Raw genomic sequence first — 18,327 nt, 5'->3', positions numbered from 1 at the left:
AGAGATTCCAATGAGCCTTGAGGTAATTAGTGTAGGCTTAAATTCTACCGGGATCACCCATTGGCTGGGCTGCCTCTCTTTCAAACCTCTCCCAGTCCCGCCCATTAAAGACTTCCGTTTTCCTGTTTGGTGGAACCAGGCATGCTGGGAACTGTAGTCTTCAAGCACTACTAGGCGTGGGGAATATAAGACGGGGGAAATCATTTGGTCGGGCCCTGCCAAGGCATTAGGGGTGAGTTAATTAAATGATCACATATATCAAGCTAGTTTTTAGATTGTTAATTTTGTATGGCCCTGGAATCCTCCTATCTAATAAAAGAGTAATATGCAAATTGACCATCATTACAACACACAAGGTGGCCGCCCCCATGTGGTCAAAGATGGCTGCCCCCATGTGGACACAAGATGGCCACCACAAGATGGCCTGCAGGGGAGGGCAGTTGTGGGCAATCAGGCCTTCAGGGGAGGGCAGTTGGGGTGGACCAGGCCTCCAGGGAAGAGCAGTTGGGGGCGACCAGGCTGGCAAGGGAGGGCAGTTAGGGGTTACCTGGCCAGCAGGGGAGGGCAGTTGGGGGCGACCAGGCCTGCAGGGGAGGACAGTTAGGGGTAATGGGGCCAGCAGGGAGCAGTTAGGCGTCGATCAGGCTGGCAGGCAGAAGCAGTTAGGGGCAATCAGGCAGGCAGGCAGGCAGGCGAGCGGTTGGGAGCCAGCAGTCCTGGATTGTGAGAGGGATGTCCGACTTCCCATTTAGGCCCGATCCCGGGCAGTCAGACATCCCTCAAGGGGTCCCAGATTGGAGAGGGTGCAGGCTGGGCTGTGGGACACACACACACACACACACACACACCCATGCACCGGGCCTCTAGTGATGTTATATATATCCAAATGGCCTTTGTCAGAAAAAAGGTTCAGTGTAATTAGGAAAGGGAAGGAGCTTAAATATTTTTAATTTTAATTTTTATTGATTGATTTTAGAGAGTGAAAGAAACATCAATTTGTTGTTCCACTTATTTATGCATTCACTGGTTAACTCTTTTTTAAAAATTTTCATGTGGTGCCGAAACCGGTTTGGCTCAGTGGATAGAGCGTCGGTCTGCGGACTGAAAGGTCCCAGGTTCGATTCTGGTCAAGGGCATGTACATTGGTTGCGGGCACATCCCCCGTGGGGGGTGTGCAGGAGGCAGCTGGTCGATGTTTCTCTCTCATCGATGTTTCTAGCTCTCTATCCTTCTCCCTTCCTCTCTGTAAAAAATCAATAAAATATATTTTTTAAAAATTTTTTCATGTGGGTTTTTTTATGTTTTTCTTGATTTCATAAAGAAGAAGGGAGAGGGAGAAATAGAACCATCCAGGAGAGAGAAACATCTATTGGCTGCCTCCTGCACGCCCCCTACTGGGGATTGAGCCTGCAAGCCCCGCATGTGCCCTGACGGGAAATGAAACCTGCAATCTTGGCTTATCAGGACAAAGCTCTAACCAACTGAGCTATCAAGCCAGAGCCTAGAGGAGTATTTGAGATCTTGCTCCCCCAGTATATGTGGTCAGTTTGGCTCAAATAAACTCATAAAAATTCTCTAATGGTTTGGGGGAAAAATGAAATCACAGAGTTAGGCCCCAGACTTCATGATGTCCCCATTAGTGTTTCTCCCAATCATGTTCTGAACTAATTCCATGTGTCACCCACTCTCTCACACATCCCCTCCTCACATGCAGAATCTACACAGTAAACACCCGGACTAACACTTTAATACCACTCAACTCTCCGAATTGCCTCCAAAGTCATACAAACCCTCCCTCACACCAGACATCATGACAGATAAATTCCTCACACAATGTCAACTGCATATACCTGTTATTCTTGTAATTAGCTGGTTAATATTAATAAAGAAAGAACCCTCACCAGTGTGGCTCAGTTGGTTGGTGCATCGTCCAGTACACCAAAAGGTGGCCGGTTTGATTTCTGATCAGGACACATTCTCAGGTTGTGGGTTCAATCCCCAGACACACACACTTTTTCTCTCCGATCTCCTTCCTCTCTCTAAAAAAGTCAATTTAAAAAAATGTTTAAATAATAATAATAAAAGAAAGAAAGAAAGCAAAAGGGAGGCCAAACATTGTAAGTATGGTCATCTGGGCAGCTTCACTAGGAAGCTACAGCTTCACGCTCCCCAGGGAACCACCAGTCCATTCCCTACGTATTACTGGGGGAAGGAAACAAACAAAGGGGAAGATGGCACATACAAAGTGAAGTCAAGGTGACTTAGGGAAGGTGCTACCTGTCAGTCTAGCCTGGGGAACAATGGATTGGCTAGGGGGGTGGACTCCCTCAGAAGCATGCAAAATCTGGGAGGGTTAAAATCCCTGGCCGGTGTGGCTCATTTGGTTGAGCATTGCCCTGTGCACCGAAAGGTCGTAGGTTCAATTCCTGGTCATGGCACATGCCCAGGTTTTGCCCCCCATCCGGCAGCCAATAGATGTTTCTTTCTCACATTGATGTACCTCGGTTGTAGGCTCCTCTCGGTTGTAGGCTCCTCTCCTGCCTGGGACCTGGTAGGAGCTAGTGCAGGAGGCAACCAATCAATGTGTTTCTCTCACATCAATATTTCTCTCTGTCTTTCCCTCTCTCTTCCACGGTCTCTAAAAAAATCAACCGAAAAATATCCTTGGGTGAAGATTAAAAAAAAAGGAGAATTGAGGCTCCTATTTTTCATTTGCATTGTTCTGGGAGGGTACTGCATGGGTGTGTTACGGATGGAAGTGGAGTTCTTGGGGTGCCGCCAGGAAAAGAGTTTCCTGAGACCCCATGGGAGGGGTCTCTCTCTCTCTCTCCCTTCCTCGCTCTCTGAAAAAATCAATAAAAACATATTTTAAAAATAAAGTAAAATCTCCAGACAAAAAGAGTTCCCTCTCTCTTTCTTATGCTTTCTCTCTCTTGCTCTGCGCCCCACACTTGCCCATGGGCTCACGTGTTCTCCCTCCATAGCCATGTGGCATTAAGCAGCCACAAGGCCCATGGCCAAACAGACTCCACATGCAATGGACTGCAGCTGGGAACACAAGCTAAGCTAGCCAAACGCTGGACTGGACTGTATTGTGCGTGTGTGTGTGTGTGTGTGTGTGTGTGTGTGTGTGTGTGTGTGTTAATCCTCACCCAAGGATATTTGCTTAATGGAAGGGAGGGATAGAGACAGAAAGAAACATTGACATGAGAGAGACACCTCAATTGGTTACCTCCTGCACACGGCCCAAACTATGCTCTAACCACTGAGCAAAATGGGGTGGGGCTGCACTGTACTTTAATATGGAACAGAAATTCTGGGCAGTGGCCTTAATTCTGGCCCTGCTAAAGACAAGAATGGACTTCTTCCATGGTGAGGTGGACAGAGATGGGACCTTGGAGGGGAACCCCCTTAATTTTACATTATCAATAAAACCTTCCACAAAACCTCACCCTCCCATGGGGTCTCAGGAAACTCTTTTCCTGGCGGCACCCCAAGAACTCCACTTCCATCCGTAACACACCCACACAGTATCCTCCCAGAACAATGCAAATGAAAAATAGGAGCCTCAATTCTCCTTTTTTTTAAATCTTCACCCAAGGATATTTTTCGGTTGATTTTTTTAGAGACCGTGGAAGAGAGAGGGAAAGACAGAGAGAAATATTGATGTGAGAGAAACACATTGATTGGTTGCCTCCTGCACTAGCTCCTACCAGGTCCCAGGCAGGAGAGGAGCCTACAACCGAGGTACATGCCCTACAACCGAGGTGCATGCCCTTGACCAGAATCGAACCCAGGACCCTACGGTTCGCAGGCCAATGCTCTATCCACTGAACCAAACCGGCTATGGCTAATTCTCCTTCTTGAAAATAAGGAATATGACTCCTCTCTGCCCCCTTTTCTTTTTTTCTTTTTTTCTTTTTTTTATTTTTTTTTTTTAATATCTTTATTGATTAAGGTATCACATATTTGTCCTCATCCCCCCATTCCCATCCCACACCCCTCCCCACGCATACCCCCACCCTCCTGTTGTCCTTAACCACTGGTTAGGCTCATATGCATGCACACAAGTCCTTTGGTTGATCTCTCTCCTATATCCCCACCCTCCCCAATCCTCCCTCTGAGGCCCGACAGTCTGATCCATTCCTCCTTGTTTCTGGGTCTGTTCTTGTTCATCAGTCTATGTTGTTCATCATTTCCCCTAGATGAGTGAGATCATGTTCTACTAGAAATACACTTATAAGAACCGAAAATGAGACAAGCAATAATGGTTATGCTGAAAGGCAAATGAATCAGTCTGTAGTGAGTTTCTTTCTGGGCCAACAGTTCTTTTGAGACCCAATTTCAATGTCAAACAGTTCCTTATGTGCACATGTCACCAATGATATTTCAGTTCTGGATGGTGGACAAATGGTGGTAATGCAGGTCCGACCCTCTCTGCTTTGGTCCTGAGCAACCTGCAGTGACGCACAGTTGCTGACTGCTAGTATGGCAAGGCATCGTCAGCGTCTTCCATCTCTGGACTGCTTCTCTTCTGTCTTGATGGCTGGAGTAGTCCTGTCGATTCCTCTCTGTTGCCGGAATCCACATGGTCTCGGAGTTGTTTTCTGAAAATATACAAACATATTCTCGACCAAAAGTTAATAAAGGAATATTTCCTATAAATTTGACTTGGATCCTTTTTCATTTTTTGCCCAAATGATTTTCCTCTGGCTTGTCTTGACACCATGTGTGTTTTTCATGGGTGTCTTGCTTTTAGCATTACAATTAATTTTCTAAAGTACAAATTTTCTAGATGTAATTTACTTACAGGATATTTTTCCTTACATGATATTCTTCTACTATTCCCCCTTTTTTTTTATTTAAATATTAGGAGCCTTTTGAAAATTTTTTAATGTAGTCTTGATAGATTTTAAATTTTAATTTTTTGCACTATAATATGACTACTTTAGGTTCATTACATGTTATGCAATTTTATCATGAAATGAACTACCACTAAAAATTTTAGTTAACACTTTAGGAACTGCTTTTTGTCCAATACTATTAATTTTTCTAGAATATTTGCTTGTTTCAATTAGCCAATTTAAATTAGCCTGAAAACTTGACTACTATTTTACTGTCAAATTTATTACTCTAACAACAATCTTATTTTACCCTGTAAATATTAGTGGAAAGGATTATTTGCCTTCTTGAGTAGGCCCTGAGCATTCCTGGTGGTAGGCTGGATTTAGATATCAAAAACCCAGCCGAAACCGGTTTGGCTCAGTGGATAGAGCGTCGGCCTGTGGACTGAAAGGTCCCAGGTTCGATTTCGGTCAAGGGCATGTGCCTTGGTTGCGGGCATATCCCCAGTAGGAGGTGTGCAGGAGGCAGCTGATCGATGTTTCTCTCTCATTGATGTTTCTAACTCTCTATCCCTCTCCCTTCCTCTCTGTAAAAAAATCAATAAAATATATTTATTTAAAAAAAAAAAAAAACACTTCCCCACACCATGGGTTCAAGACAACTCAAACAATTCTTGTTGGAGTGAGAGGGCAGCTGCTGTCGGCCAAGTCTCTGTCTGTTACCCGGGTCCCAATTTGAGCTGGGCATGGGATGTTAAGCAGCCATGGGGGCAGGAGACTTCCTTCAGTAGGGGTGAGGGTTCAGGCCCTTGCAAAGTTAGGGGGGTGAGGGTCTGTGCCCCACCTCTGTTGACCCCCAAGTTCTCTCCTGATGGCCCCTCTGCGACTGTGCCTGTCTTAGGTTGTTCCTTCCCTGAGGAATCTTACCTGTCTCTGACTAACCAGCCATCCTCCGGGGCCAAGCAGGGTGATGTGAGGTTCAGTTCTGTCTCCTTGGTACCCTATGTCCCCGTGGCCTCCACGCCCAGCACCTGCCTTGGGATCCCCTCACCTGCTGGCAGGGTCCCAGCACTGATCACATATCTTGGGGAACCCGGGTTTCTTCTCCACCTGCCCCCTTTTCTTTCAGAACTTTTCAAGTGCATGTAAATCTTTATAACTGCTGAATGAGTCTCTTGCCAGCCTCAAACAGGACCTCAAGGATTGGGAGCCATCCTTTTGAAGTGCAACATCAAGGAAGATCCCTCTCTATCCCTCAGTTCCTGGGGGAGAATAACTGCTCAGGCCTGTGCAGTGTACACAACTGCCTCCCCACACGAGAAGTTTGTTTCTCCCTTCCCCCCCATAAAAGCCAACTACCGTTATAAAGTTAGGATGAACTATGTGCAACTAAAGGTGTTGTCAAGTCCACTTACTTGAGGCATATTCATTGCTTATTTGGAAAACAAGGTATGGATTTTGAAATTTTATCTTGGCCCTGACGGTAGCTCAATTGGTTACGTCTGGATACACCAAGGTTGTGGGTTCAATCCCTGGTCAGGGCACATACAAGAATCAACCAATGGATGCATAAATAAGTGGAGCCTCTCACTCTCTAATATAATAAATAAAAATTTTAAAAACAGGATGATGGCTCTTCGCCGCATCTACTGTGAGGATGAAGACAATTCTCAGCAATCAGACTGTTGACATCCCAGAAAATGTGGACGTCACCCTGCAGGGACGCACAGTGATTGTGCAGGGCCTCACAGGCACCCTGTGGAGGGACTTCAGTCACATCGGTGTAGAGCTCAGTCTCCCCGGAAAGAAAAAGAAGCGGCTCCATGTTGACAAATGGCGGGGAAATGGAAGGGAACTGGCTACTGTTCACACTACCTGCAGTCACGTACAGAACATGATCAAGGTGTTACCCTGAGCTTCCGTTACAGAATGAGCTCCGTGTACTCTCACTTCCCCATCAATGCCGTTATTCAGGAGAATGATTGTCTTGTTGAAATCAGAAATTTCTTGGGTGAAAAATACATCTGTAGGGTTCGGATGAGGTCAGGCATTGCTCGTTCAGTATCTCAGGCCCAGAAAGATGAGTTGATTCTCGAAGGAAATGACATTGAACTTGTATCAAATTCAGCTGCTTTGATTCAGCAAGCCACAAAGTTAAAAACAAGGATATCAGAAGAATTTTGGCTGGCATCTATGTTTCTGAAAAAGGAACAGTTCAGCAGGCTGATGAATGAGATCTAAGCTGTCCAGCTACAGGAACACCCAGGTGCCGAAAGACTTGTCACACTCATTTGCAAGATTTTAAAGATGCAATAAAAGCCTCATTTTATTGTTGGAAAAAAACAACAAAAACAGGATGATGGGTTGTACCTGTTTGGCTATGCAAAAGGTGAATGTCTTTCTGCCTTTGCAATCTCTTTCTTAGTGGGTTGCCTGTGATGTGCATCCATTCTGATTTAATGCTTTTTATTTATTTTTTAATGTTTTCTGTCTCTACTACATCTGCAGAGAGGGTTTCTGGGTTGGGGAAACATTTTGTTTTCTCATTGTATTTCCCCAGAACCCACCAACAACATTGACACCCCAGAGGCTATATGTCCTCCATGTATCTACCTTACTCACAATTCCTGTACCACATGCATCCAAAACACAGCACACACACACACACACACACACACACACACACACACACACACACAGCATACACTCAATACTACCTGCCTCTCCCACACATACTCTTCACAGAACATGTACTCCGCACACCCATCCAGGACGCAACCACCACTCACATCCTATCCCATCCACCTGCTTCGCCACACTGATATCTCCCCACTCAGATACCCCAACTTGGTCAGCCTACACCTCAAATCCTCTATGCAGATTCGCCCAGGCCCAGGCTAAAGGCACACATCCCAGCAGGTAGGGCTGTTTCCCAGGGAACGAAGGTTCCAGGCTCTGGCAGAGGGGACACCAAGAACCTCCCACTCCCAGGAAATCGTCAGCCACTCTTTGCAGCCAGGCCAGAAACATAGGGATGGCACCCAAGCCCTTCCGCCAGCCTTGGGCCCTTCTGGGAGCCACTGCAAATGAGGGAAGCTGGGCATCACCCTAAGTGCCTGCAGCTTCTCCAGGTCACCTCCCTAAACCTTGTTGGAAGTGGCCCAGCCCCTGTTGTAAAACCAGGTCTCTTACTTTGCACGGGAAGTTGAGGAGCTCTGGGTATGGCTTCCTCCTGGGTAGAGACCTACCTGGAAGGAAGCCCCAGTCTGAATGGTGTACGTGACCTCTGGCTCCTGGCACACAGTAGGCCCTTAATAAATGCTAAATAATAGTAATGATGGTTAAGCCCTGGGCCGGGTTAGCGCATCGTCCGCACCCAGCCTCGCAGGACTTTCCACAGACCTTCACCCACTCCTCCCTCCCTCATTTCCTGAGCTTCTGATCTTTGCCATCCCCTGGCTGGGTACCCGGGACACAGAGAAGACTTGGGCACGGATTCACTCTCAAGAAGGCAGGATGGCCCTGGCTGGTTTGGCTCAGTGGATAGAGCATCAGACTGCTGACTGAAGGGCCCCAGGTTCGATTCCAGTCAAGGGCACATGCCCAGGTTGCGAGCTCGATCCCCAGTAGGGGGTGTGCAGAAGTCAGCCGATCAATGATTCTCATCATTGATGTTTCTACCTCTCTCTCCCTCTCCCTTCCTCTCTGAAATCAATAAAAATATATATTAAAAAAAAAAAAAGAGCCGAAACTGGTTTGGCTCAGTGGATAGAGCATCGGCCTGCGGACTGAAAGGTCCCAGGTTAGATTCCGGTCAAGGGCATGTACCTTGGTTGCGGGCACATCCCCAGTAGGGGGTGTGCAGGAGGCAGCTGATCGATGTTTCTCTCTCATCGATGTTTCTGACTCTCTATCCCTCTCCTTTCCTCTCTGTGAAAAATCAATAAAATATATTTTAAAAAAAAAAAAAAGAAAAAGAAAGCAGGATGTTTTCACCAGGAGTCACATGCTCAAATGTATCAGGCACAGGCAGGAAACCTGAGGAACGAAGCAGCCGGATGATAGGTAATAGGGAAGGATTATGACAATGCGGGAGAGCTCATTTTAGCTGAAGGGGAAGGTAAGGGTGTGACTGCTAAGCTAGATCTAGGATTTGTATTTTTTTATTTTTTACTTCTTGCCATGGGGACTGTGTTCAAGAGGTTCATGTGCCACCACCCACACTCCAAACATACACTACACAAAACATAAGGAGGAGTCGTGCTTTGTTTTTTAAAGATAGTTGAGCTCTGCCCGGACGGTGTGGCTGAGTGGACCTATGAACCTGGAAGTTGAGGTTCAATCCCTATCAGGGCACATGTCTGGGTTTCGGGCTCCATCCCCAGTGGGGGGCATGCAGGAGGCAGCCGATCAATGATTCTCTCTCATCATTGAGGTTTCTATCCCTCTCTGCATCTCCCTTCCTCTGCAAAATCAACAAAAAAATATATTTATTTTTACTTATTTTTTTAATTTTTGCATTCTTTTTATTTTTTTAAAATACATTTTTATTGATTTCAGAAAGGAAGGGAGAGGGAGAGAAACATCAATGATGAGAATCATTGATCGGCTACCTCCTGCACGCCCCCTAGTGGGGATCAAGCCTGCAACCCAAGCATGTGCCCTTGACCAGAATTGAACCTGGGACTCTTCAGTCCGCAGGCTGACACTCCATCCACTGAGTTAAACAGGCTAGGGCCAATATATATAATATATATATAATTTTTTTATTTTTTTTTAAAGATAGTTGAGCTCAAAGCAAGACAGAATCTTCCTGATGCTAAAAATAAAGAAGGAAAGCAAAGCCACAACAGTGAGGGGGGATGAAGTCCAGCAGCCCTGGGGAAGCTGGGATCCCTAGGATGGAGTTTAACACTCACATGGGAACAGAGGTCAAGGTGGGAGGCCTGGGACAGCAGAGAGCTGAGGGTGAGTGCACTGCACAGGCTGAGAACTGAGAAGAGGCTGTCTCTTCCAGGCACAGAAGACAGAGAAAAAAGTCCGTGCACCTGCCTCGGGGTGCAACATGGGAGCAAGCCACCCAACGGGCCGTGGATGGGAACCGTCACGGCAGAAAATCAGAGTATGAACCTGGATTCAGACCAAACCTCGGGTGCAAAAACCTGCTCTGAGAAGCTCATGAATAAAATGGTCAAACCTGTGTAGCCTGTAAGACTGTGGCAGGAGCCAACGCAAGCTGGCCCCAGGGTGGCAGTGGGGCGCAGGGAACTCACGGGGCTCCTGCCGACAGGAAACACAGAAGTCCAAGAAGCCTTCCACCGTGACACTGCCCTGGGAGCACTCACCCCGAGTGCGGACAACCAGGCCATGCCCCTTCCCTACCACTGTTTATAATTGGGAAAACTGAGGGCCATTGCGTTGAGGTATATTGCCTAAGGTCAGTTAGCAACTGATTACTTTCTCTGTACCTCAGTCTTCTTAGCTGTATATTGACAATAATTTTAGCGTACCTTCCTCACAGGTTGAGAACCGCTAGCAGGGTCGCCTAAGACCATCGGAAAACACAGATATTTGCATTACGATTCATAACAGTAGCAAAATTACAGTTATGAAGTAGCAACGAAAATAATTTTATGGTTGGGGGTCACCACCACATGAGGAACTGCATTAAAGGGTCGCGGCATTAGGAAGGTTGAGAACCACTGTGGACCTAAGAGGTTATAGAGATGAAACGAGATGCTCCCATAAAGCACTTCTTAGAATAATGCCCGGCGCATAATAATAATGTTAAAGTAAGTTTTACAGGGTCAGAGGCAAAGAAGGAATAGAGTCTCTTAAACAAAAATAGGACATTAGGAAGAAAGAACTGGTACATTAGGAAAAGTAGTTCTGGACTTAAAACTGTAGATACTGAAAAGTCTAGTCAGTCTTGCAAAGACATCGACACTTCCTAAGCGGACGAGGGGCTGGGTTTCAGCCAGCCCTGGGCTTCGGAAGAGCACTGGAGCTGGGGAGACAGGCAGGAGACGGCTGATTCCACCCTCGCCTGAGAAGCGAATTGGGGTGTGGCGGAGCTTGCTACAGAACGGTTTCAGGGCCCGGCGACTTTTAGTTCTGGAAGTCTTTTTGCTCGTGGTTTGTATCAGAAGTAGGCAGTTGATCAGGTGGTGGGCACAGTGGCTAGAATGGCGGCCAGGTTTCTGGACTCGGCCCCAGCTCTGTGGAGTGCTAGCTGTGTGACCTTAGACATGTTAGTTGACCCCTGGCACTCAGTTTCCCATCTGCAGAATTGCACCTAGGAGGGGAGAATGTCAAGACTGAGTATGGGCTCACCCAGCTGGCATAGCTCAGTGGTTGAGCGTCGACCTATGAACCAGGAGGTCACGATTCGGTTCCCACTCAGGGCACATGCCTGGGTTGTGGGTTCGATCCCCAGTGTGGGGCGTGCAAGAGGCAGCCTATCAATGATTCTCTGTCATCATTGATGTTTCTCTCTCTCTCCCCATCTCCCTTCCTCTCTGGAATCAGTAAAAATATATTTTTAAAAAGACTAAGTCTAGGCTCTGGAATCAGACTGCCAGAGTTCAGGTCCAGGCCCCGGCACTTACTAACTAGGCACACTTTGAGCATGTTATTTAGCTTCTCTGCCTCAGTTTCCTCATCTAGGAAATAGGGATGTTTGTGAAGATAAAATTAGCTAATATACATAAACACACGTATACCTAATACATACGTAAAATACGTGAAATACTTTAATACAATCCTGGCACATAAGTGCTCAATAACTTGGGGAGGTTACTGTAAAGATTAAATAATTGATGTGAGAACATAGTAGTTGTTCAATAAACGCCAGTGATGGCTGCCAATTCCTGGATTGCTTCCTTTTCACTGCACACCCAGCATACAAGTGCTGAATGAACAATGATTGAACAACTGATGGTGGGAATGGCAGGCAAGTAGGGGAGATGGTGTAGGCCAAGACACAGGAAAGAAACGGCCCTGTTGTGCCCAAGATGCAGCTCTCCCTCCGCTACTGGACCTGAGAGAGGATGGGAATACACCGTCCTCACCTTCCCTTCCCCTCCCACACAGGGCACTACAGCACAGGATTGGAACAGCTCGTGGAGTTTATTGGGGCAGTGCAAACGGGACTGACGTTTCACTTGTGTACACACACACACACACACACACACACACACACACACACACAGGTACACATATCCTGAGCAGCGTCGCTCGAGGTTGACATCATCTGCTTTGGGTCCCCAGATTTCAGTCCGCTGTGGGTCTCAGGAACCTGAGGAGGCCCAGGATATGCAGAAGAAACTGTGATGGGGAAGAGCCCAGGAGCCCTCCCCTTGCCCCCCAGGCCTTGGGAACCCTTTCTCCTCTCCCTCCCTGAGTGCCAGACCCCCACTTCCATCCCTGTCATCATCTCCCTCCTTCGAGGGCAGTTCCCAGCTTACCTGAAGGGAATCAGCGGGTGTTCCAGGCGCCCTTGTGGCTCCCTCCTCCGCATGCTGGTTCTGGCCCATCAGGATTGTCCATGTTCTCATAAGAATCTGCATCTGGTCAGGACCAGGAAGGAGGGAAACACAGAGCTGGGAGGAGGCTGGGAGAGAGTCAGCCCAGAGGACACCAGGCGACAGCAGTAGAAGCACCCACCTTCCTCATGATTGGGACCAGGCTGGACCCGAAGGGAGCGGAGCTGGGGGGCTGCATACACGATCCCTCTCATATCCTCATAGGACTGGGACCCTGTGTGGGCAGGAGACGGAGAGCTGGAGGTTTGGGAGCCATGCTGGGGGGTGGGGGGAGGGAAGTGCAGCCTAAGATAATGAGGGGGCTTGAGGGGCAGGGAGAGGTGGAAGGCTTGACCCATGTTTACTAGGAAGGAGGGATTAGGGGCAGCATCAGGTTCGGGGTCCTTGCTAATTTTAGGGTTCAGTCAGGTATGGGTTAGATTATGGTCATGGTCAGAGAAATAGTTAAGAACAGAATTAGAGCCCTAGCTGGTTTGGCTCAGTGGATAGAGCGTTGGTCTGAGGACTGAAGGGTCCCAGGTTCAATTCTGGCCAAGGGCACATACCCAGGTTTCGGGCTCAATCCCCAGTGTGGGGCGTACAGGAAGCAGCTGATCAATGATTCTCTCTCATCATTGATGTTTCTCTCTCTCTCTCTCCCTCTCCCTTCCTCTCTGAAATAAAAACAAAAACAAAAGAACCCACTTTTAAGTCGTTATGAAAAAAAATATATACATATTAAAAAAAAAAAAAGAACAGAATTGGAAAGAGTCCAAGTTAGAGTTATGAGGAGGTTATAGAGAGAACTGGGGTCAAAGCGAAGGTCTGCATTGGGGCTGAGGTGAGGTGAGGTGGAGGTCAAAGTCCAGGCTGGAATTGGCTTGGGATCAGGGTTGATGTTCATGGTTAGGGATGGGGCAAATGCTGGAGTGGAGATTAGGGCTGGGGGAGGTGTTGAGGTTATAGGTAAGAGCCAAATCTAAGATCAGGATTGGGCTTGGGTTTGGGGTCAAAGCAAAGGCAAGGTTCTGCCTGGAATTCGAGCTGAGACCAGACCAACCCAATCTGGGCAGATCCTAAGCATTTCTCACCAAGGGATGTTGCCTCCCGGCTGGGGTCCCAGGCAGTCCCAGGGGGGCTCAGGAAGTCTGAAGAAGGGAGACGGGGGTCACTATTGCTTCTGGCCTCCAAGCCACACACACCATCACCACCACCACCACTCACGCTCTCAGGAATGTGACCATCCTCACACACACACACCTTTTGTCCTGGCCACTGGCTGGGCCAGCTCTTCCTCCTCGTTCTCATACAACTCAGATGCTGCAGAAAAAAAGAGAATTTCAGGGACCACTCCTGCCCTGTCGGAGCTCCATGGAGGTTTGGGAGGCTCCAGGAGGACCTCAAATTACCATTGGAGAAGGAGTCTTCTTCCTCAGGACCCAGGGCCCCGTCCTCAGGGTTCTCATAGCCACTGCCATCTGGTGGAGAGGGAGAAGGGTCCAGCGAGGGTCCACAGCCCCCGCTGAGGCGGTGGGGGAGGCAGGGGCGGGGGGCAGTCTTACCCTGGGAGAGCTGGTCCTGCTCCAGGTTGGAGTCATTCTCGTAGAACTGGGAGCCCCCCTCACTGTCCGGCTCCTCATAGGCCTCCCCTTCTTCTTCGTCTGGGCCTGGGATTTGGGGGTAGGGGTGGGACCGAGTCACGGCCCCCTTTCTCCCGGGCCCCAGTTAACTATTCCTGCCACCGAGGACTCCGACACCCCCACATATGAGTAAAGACCCTGCACCATCACCAGCTGCCCCCGTCGGGCTCCGGGCCCCCGCGGCTCCGGCCTCCTGGACCTCGTTGTACGGGTTTCCTCCGTAGGACTGGACGGCGGCGGCCAGGCCTGCAGCCCACCGGTGGGAGCGTCCTGCGAGAGGGGCGGTGTGGGGGGCGGGGGGGGGGGGGGAGACGTGGGCGTCAGGGCTAAGTCTGCGCGGCGGGGCGGCGGGAGAGGATGCTCAGGATTGGCGGGAGGGCTCCGAGGCTGCACCGGATCCGAACCAGGGGCGTGGCCTCCCGTTCCCGGTGCGCGTCTGTTCTCGGAACCGAACTTCGGTCCGAGTCCTGGGGGCGGGCCTTGGTCCTAAGGGCGGGGCTCGCCTCTGGCCGGGACTCCGCCCCCGGGGCGGGCTCTGTCCTGCCGGCGGGGCTCGGAGCTGGGGCGGTGGGAGCTCCGGGGACTGAGGGGTGGGGAAGGGGGCCCTAGCCGGGTGACCCTGCCCGGCCTCCTACCCGTGCCAGCCGTGGGCGAGGAAAGGGAGAGCACGTTCCCGTACTGGCTGTGGGCGCCGTTGCCCGGGGGAGGCGTCACTTTGAAGAACCTGGAGGAGGAAGGGGGTTGCGCTGGGCCTGGCCTGGAGGGGCCCGGGACACACTCAGGGTGCAGGCCAGGCCCTCGGAGAGTAGAAGGTGGTCACTTGTCACCAGCTCCTGGTCCCAGGACAGCCTGCAGGGAGGGCTCTGGGGTCGCTCCCAGGAGGTCTTCCCAGAAGGGGTGGCGTTGGAGCTGGGCTTGGGAGGTGGGCAGCATTCCCTCCGCAGAGCAAACAGCAAGCGAAGCTTTCCATGGAAGCGCAGGAGTGGGATTCTGGGGGCGGGGGTACCCGCATTCTTACCTTCTGGTGGGGTCAGTCATTCGCTTTCTTTTCCTCCTCAGGGCCAGGGCTGGTGGGAGTTCATGGGAATGATCAGAGGAAGAGCTCCTGGGCTGGGTGAAGGTTTTGGGGGTGCTGGGGAGGTCGCTTGGGTCAAGGGAGGAGCTGGGAGTTCAAATTCCAAGGGGCTGGGGAAGTCTGGAGGGCACTTAGAGAAGGAGTGGGGGGCAGGACTGTAACGGTGGGGAGGAGAGACGGTGTAAGACTGGCCAGTGTGGGCTCTCCGGCGGGAGGTGGCGTGAGGGCTCGCAGACCCTTTGGGGGGCTCGACTCACCTCTTCGCAGATAAAGGAAGCCCGCCACGGAGCCCACGCAGAAGATCAGGTAAGCCAAAGTGGCAACGGGGACTCTCCAGCCTCCAGCCTCCAGCAACCACCGCCGTACTGCCGGGGGGAGGCGCTATGAGACCAGGACCAGGGCTGGCATCTTGTTTCCCGGCCTCAAGACCTCAAAAGGCCATAAATCTGGGGGACAGGGCAAGACGCCGACCCTCGACGTCCCAAGCTACAAGGAGGGCTCGGAGTGGGCCTCGGAGCCTGGCACAGGGCCTGGAGAAGTAGCGAGGAAGCAAACCATGACATGTCAGGCTTGAGGTGATGGCGACCAGCGTCCTGCCGCAGTGATGGACAGCCGCAGTCAGCGTGAGGGCAGAGCTGAGCTCACCAAGTTGAAGGTGGGAGGCAGCAGGGGGCTGAGGTAAACTTGGAGTGGAAGTTGAGACTGAGTTTGAGGACTGTTTAGGGTGGCATGGTCGGATTGTATTGGGAAGAAAATGGGCAGGACACTGTGACAAATTTGATGGGTGAGGTAAGGCAAAGGAAGGGTGCCCGCATTCCTGGCCTGGGCATGTGGGCAAGTGGTAAATTCTTCACTTCCCCAGGGCTGCCCGGGAGATCTGCTTGGGGAACACATTGAGTTTCACTTTCTCGTACATGTTGAGCGACAGTGCCCGCGGGACATCCAGTGGCAACTCCAGGAGATGGCTGGGTGTAGGCGTATGGAGCCTCGAAGCCAGTCACCAAGGCCTGGTGGTCTGAGGAGCCCAGAGAGTAAGGGGGGTCCAATAGGAAGAGTGTGTAGACAAGAACGAGCGAGTGTAAACAGGGATGAGAAGGGGGCTCAGGACTCCAAAGGTGAGGAGTGGGGGAGGAAGGCTCTACCAACGCTGATGGGAAGGGGCAGCCAGGGCAGGAGGAGACCCAAAAAAGCAGTATCTTGGAAGCAAGGAGGAGAGAGGTGGCGTCAGCGTTCGGCGTAGGGGTTGGGTCTCGGGCGCGGCTGTCCTGGCCAAGAGGAGCCGAGGTGGGCTGGCTTCCAGTTCTTCCCAGTAGCTCTGCACACAGGCCCCACAACTGGGAGAAACCCTACCTGACCGGGCAGTGACTTTCAGCTGCATCGCGACGACGGTCGTGTTGCCATGGTAACAATGATAGGTGCCAGCATCTCGAGCTGTGGCCTGATGCAGCCACAGAACAGCCCCTCCCCTGAGGGTGCCCGGGACCCACATCTCTCTGACGGGAGCCTCCTCACTCAGGTTCAGGCTCAGCAATGAGATGTTGGGCTTTCCGGGGTGCACGTGGATCCAGGAGACGGGTCCTCTGGCCACAGAAGCAGAAGGCCCCCCACAGGGCAGACAGAGCGTGGAGCCAGGGCTCACTGTGAGGTCTGGGGCAAGGAGAGGCGAGGCCGGTGGAGGCCTTAGAGTCTCCTCCCCCACAAACCAACCCTCCAGTTCCCAATCGCCATCCTCCATCCCTGGCCCCCTCACTTCCTGGCCTTTCCCTAGCACCTCACCTTGGTTTGCACTGCCGTCAGGTGGGGCACATGCAGGGTCTTTCTCCCAAATCTCAGGGTGACCTTTGGCCCATACATATAGCTGGGAGCTGGTGAGGCCATCAGAAGAGGGCCCGGGGTCCTGTGTGGACCTGTTCCCCGGGTCACAGCCTGGGTCATCCAGGTTTGAAGCCTTCCAACGGAACAGCTCCCCTGGGAAGAGACCCGGAACCAGATACAGAGACATCCAGGAAAGGCACAGAGACCCGAGACCCAGAAGGACACAAGTAAACAGAAACAAAGATCCAGAGGGAGGCAGAGAAGCAGTGTCTCCGAGAGAAATGGGACAGAGAGACGCGGAGCAGTTCAGTGTGGAAGTCCAAAGCGGTAGGCATTTTCAGGAGCACCTACAACTGGCTTCCTGCTTGACCCTAGGCCTTCCAGCCCCACCCTCCAGACCCTCCTCCTTCCACGCCGGGCTGCCCTCTTCTCATCCAGCCCTCCCTGCCCCACCCCAGACCTCACCGCTGCCGTTCACGCTGACTGCCCAGCCAGGCTGCCAGGCCTGCTCGGAAGGGGGCCCCTGTTGGCACAGGTAGAAGCCCCCCATCTGGTCAGAGATGTTGGAGATGAGCAGCAGGATGCCCAGGGGCCCCACCTGGATGCCCAGGCCTGGCAGCCCTCGGCTCTGGTTCCGCTGTGACTGGCACGCCTGATACCAGGCCAGCTGATCGGGGGGATCATCGGAGGAAAGGCACGGCAGCACAGCACTGCCTCCCTCTGCGGAGAGAGAGCGGGGGGGGGGGGGGGTTAGGGGGGGTCGCGGGGAGCAGCTAGCCCCCTTCACGCCTCACACTGGGTTACAAACCCAATGACCCCATTCCCCACCGACTGGGAGCCATGAGCCTTCAGCATCCTTCAGCCCTGGCCTGAATTTTACAATTAAGGAAATGGAGGCTCAGAGAGGGTAAGTTACTTGGCCAAGGGCATCCAGCCTGAACCCAGGTGTCCAGCCCTGGCCCCTCCATCTGTGCCCTTCGTTCATACCTGTAGCCTCCACCAGCTGTGATTTCTGGGGCCTGACTCCCACCGGGGTAAGGAAGAGGAGGAAGAAGAGGAGGAGAGGAGGTGGCATGGTGGCCAGACTCTCCGAGGCACCCAGCTTCCCCGCGCAGGGGATGCTGGGGCAAATGGGGGGCTGCGGGGCACTGAACCATAGGTGTTTGCGGGGGCGGGTGGGCAGTCCCCTCCCCTCCCCTCTGGGGAGGAAGGGGTGGTCACGCCTCAGGCCCCCTTCTCCGTGCACCTCTCCAGACCCACAAAAGTCCCCTCCTCCCGGCTACCCTGGCTTATTTCCATCCCAGCACTTACCACCAGTGAAGTGAAGTGATCTGGAGTCCATTTGCTCACTTTCTGTTCCCCTGACGAGAGGAAGCCCGTTGCAGCACGAACGGCAGCATGGTGCCCTGAGCAGTGCTGGGCACACTGAA

The 18,327-nt window shown here is 51.4% G+C and overlaps 1 protein-coding gene and 1 pseudogene across 1 annotated transcript; one reads left to right on the top strand and one right to left on the bottom strand.

Moving 5' to 3' along the window:
* Positions 1 to 6,483: 6,483 nt before the first annotated feature.
* LOC114228407 (60S ribosomal protein L9-like) lies at positions 6,484 to 7,078 on the top strand (annotated as a pseudogene).
* A 3,485-nt stretch (positions 7,079 to 10,563) lies between these two features.
* On the bottom strand, positions 10,564 to 18,297 carry CD19 (CD19 molecule). Its single transcript, XM_054714143.1, has 16 exons — positions 18,248 to 18,297; positions 17,885 to 18,096; positions 17,363 to 17,617; positions 16,859 to 17,050; positions 16,433 to 16,729; positions 15,340 to 15,447; positions 15,026 to 15,074; positions 14,643 to 14,731; positions 14,158 to 14,277; positions 13,930 to 14,028; positions 13,777 to 13,845; positions 13,628 to 13,687; positions 13,459 to 13,515; positions 12,510 to 12,602; positions 12,311 to 12,412; positions 10,564 to 11,139 (listed from the first exon to the last, which is right to left on the bottom strand). The coding sequence occupies exons 1-15, from the start codon at positions 18,295 to 18,297 to the stop codon at positions 12,321 to 12,323; spliced, it is 1,842 nt and encodes a 613-aa protein (XP_054570118.1). The 3' UTR covers positions 10,564 to 11,139; positions 12,311 to 12,320.
* Between the last annotated feature and the right edge of the window lie 30 nt (positions 18,298 to 18,327).

Source organism: Eptesicus fuscus, chromosome 4, assembly GCF_027574615.1.
Source record: "Eptesicus fuscus isolate TK198812 chromosome 4, DD_ASM_mEF_20220401, whole genome shotgun sequence".
Classification (NCBI taxonomy): Eukaryota; Metazoa; Chordata; class Mammalia; order Chiroptera; family Vespertilionidae; genus Eptesicus; species Eptesicus fuscus.
Note: the sequence above shows the minus strand (reverse complement) of the source record. Positions and strands in the feature narration are given on the sequence as shown.

Coding starts and splice junctions, on each gene's coding strand:
- CD19 (XM_054714143.1), bottom strand. CDS start 18,297: ATGCTGCCGTTCGTGCTGCAACGGGCTTCCTCTCGTCAGGGGAACAGA. Junction 15,075..15,339: donor CTTCCTTTATCTGCGAAGAG/GTGAGTCGAGCC, acceptor AACTCCCACCAG/CCCTGGCCCTGAGGAGGAAA. Junction 12,413..12,509: donor TGGTCCCAATCATGAGGAAG/GTGGGTGCTTCT, acceptor GGTCCTGACCAG/ATGCAGATTCTTATGAGAAC.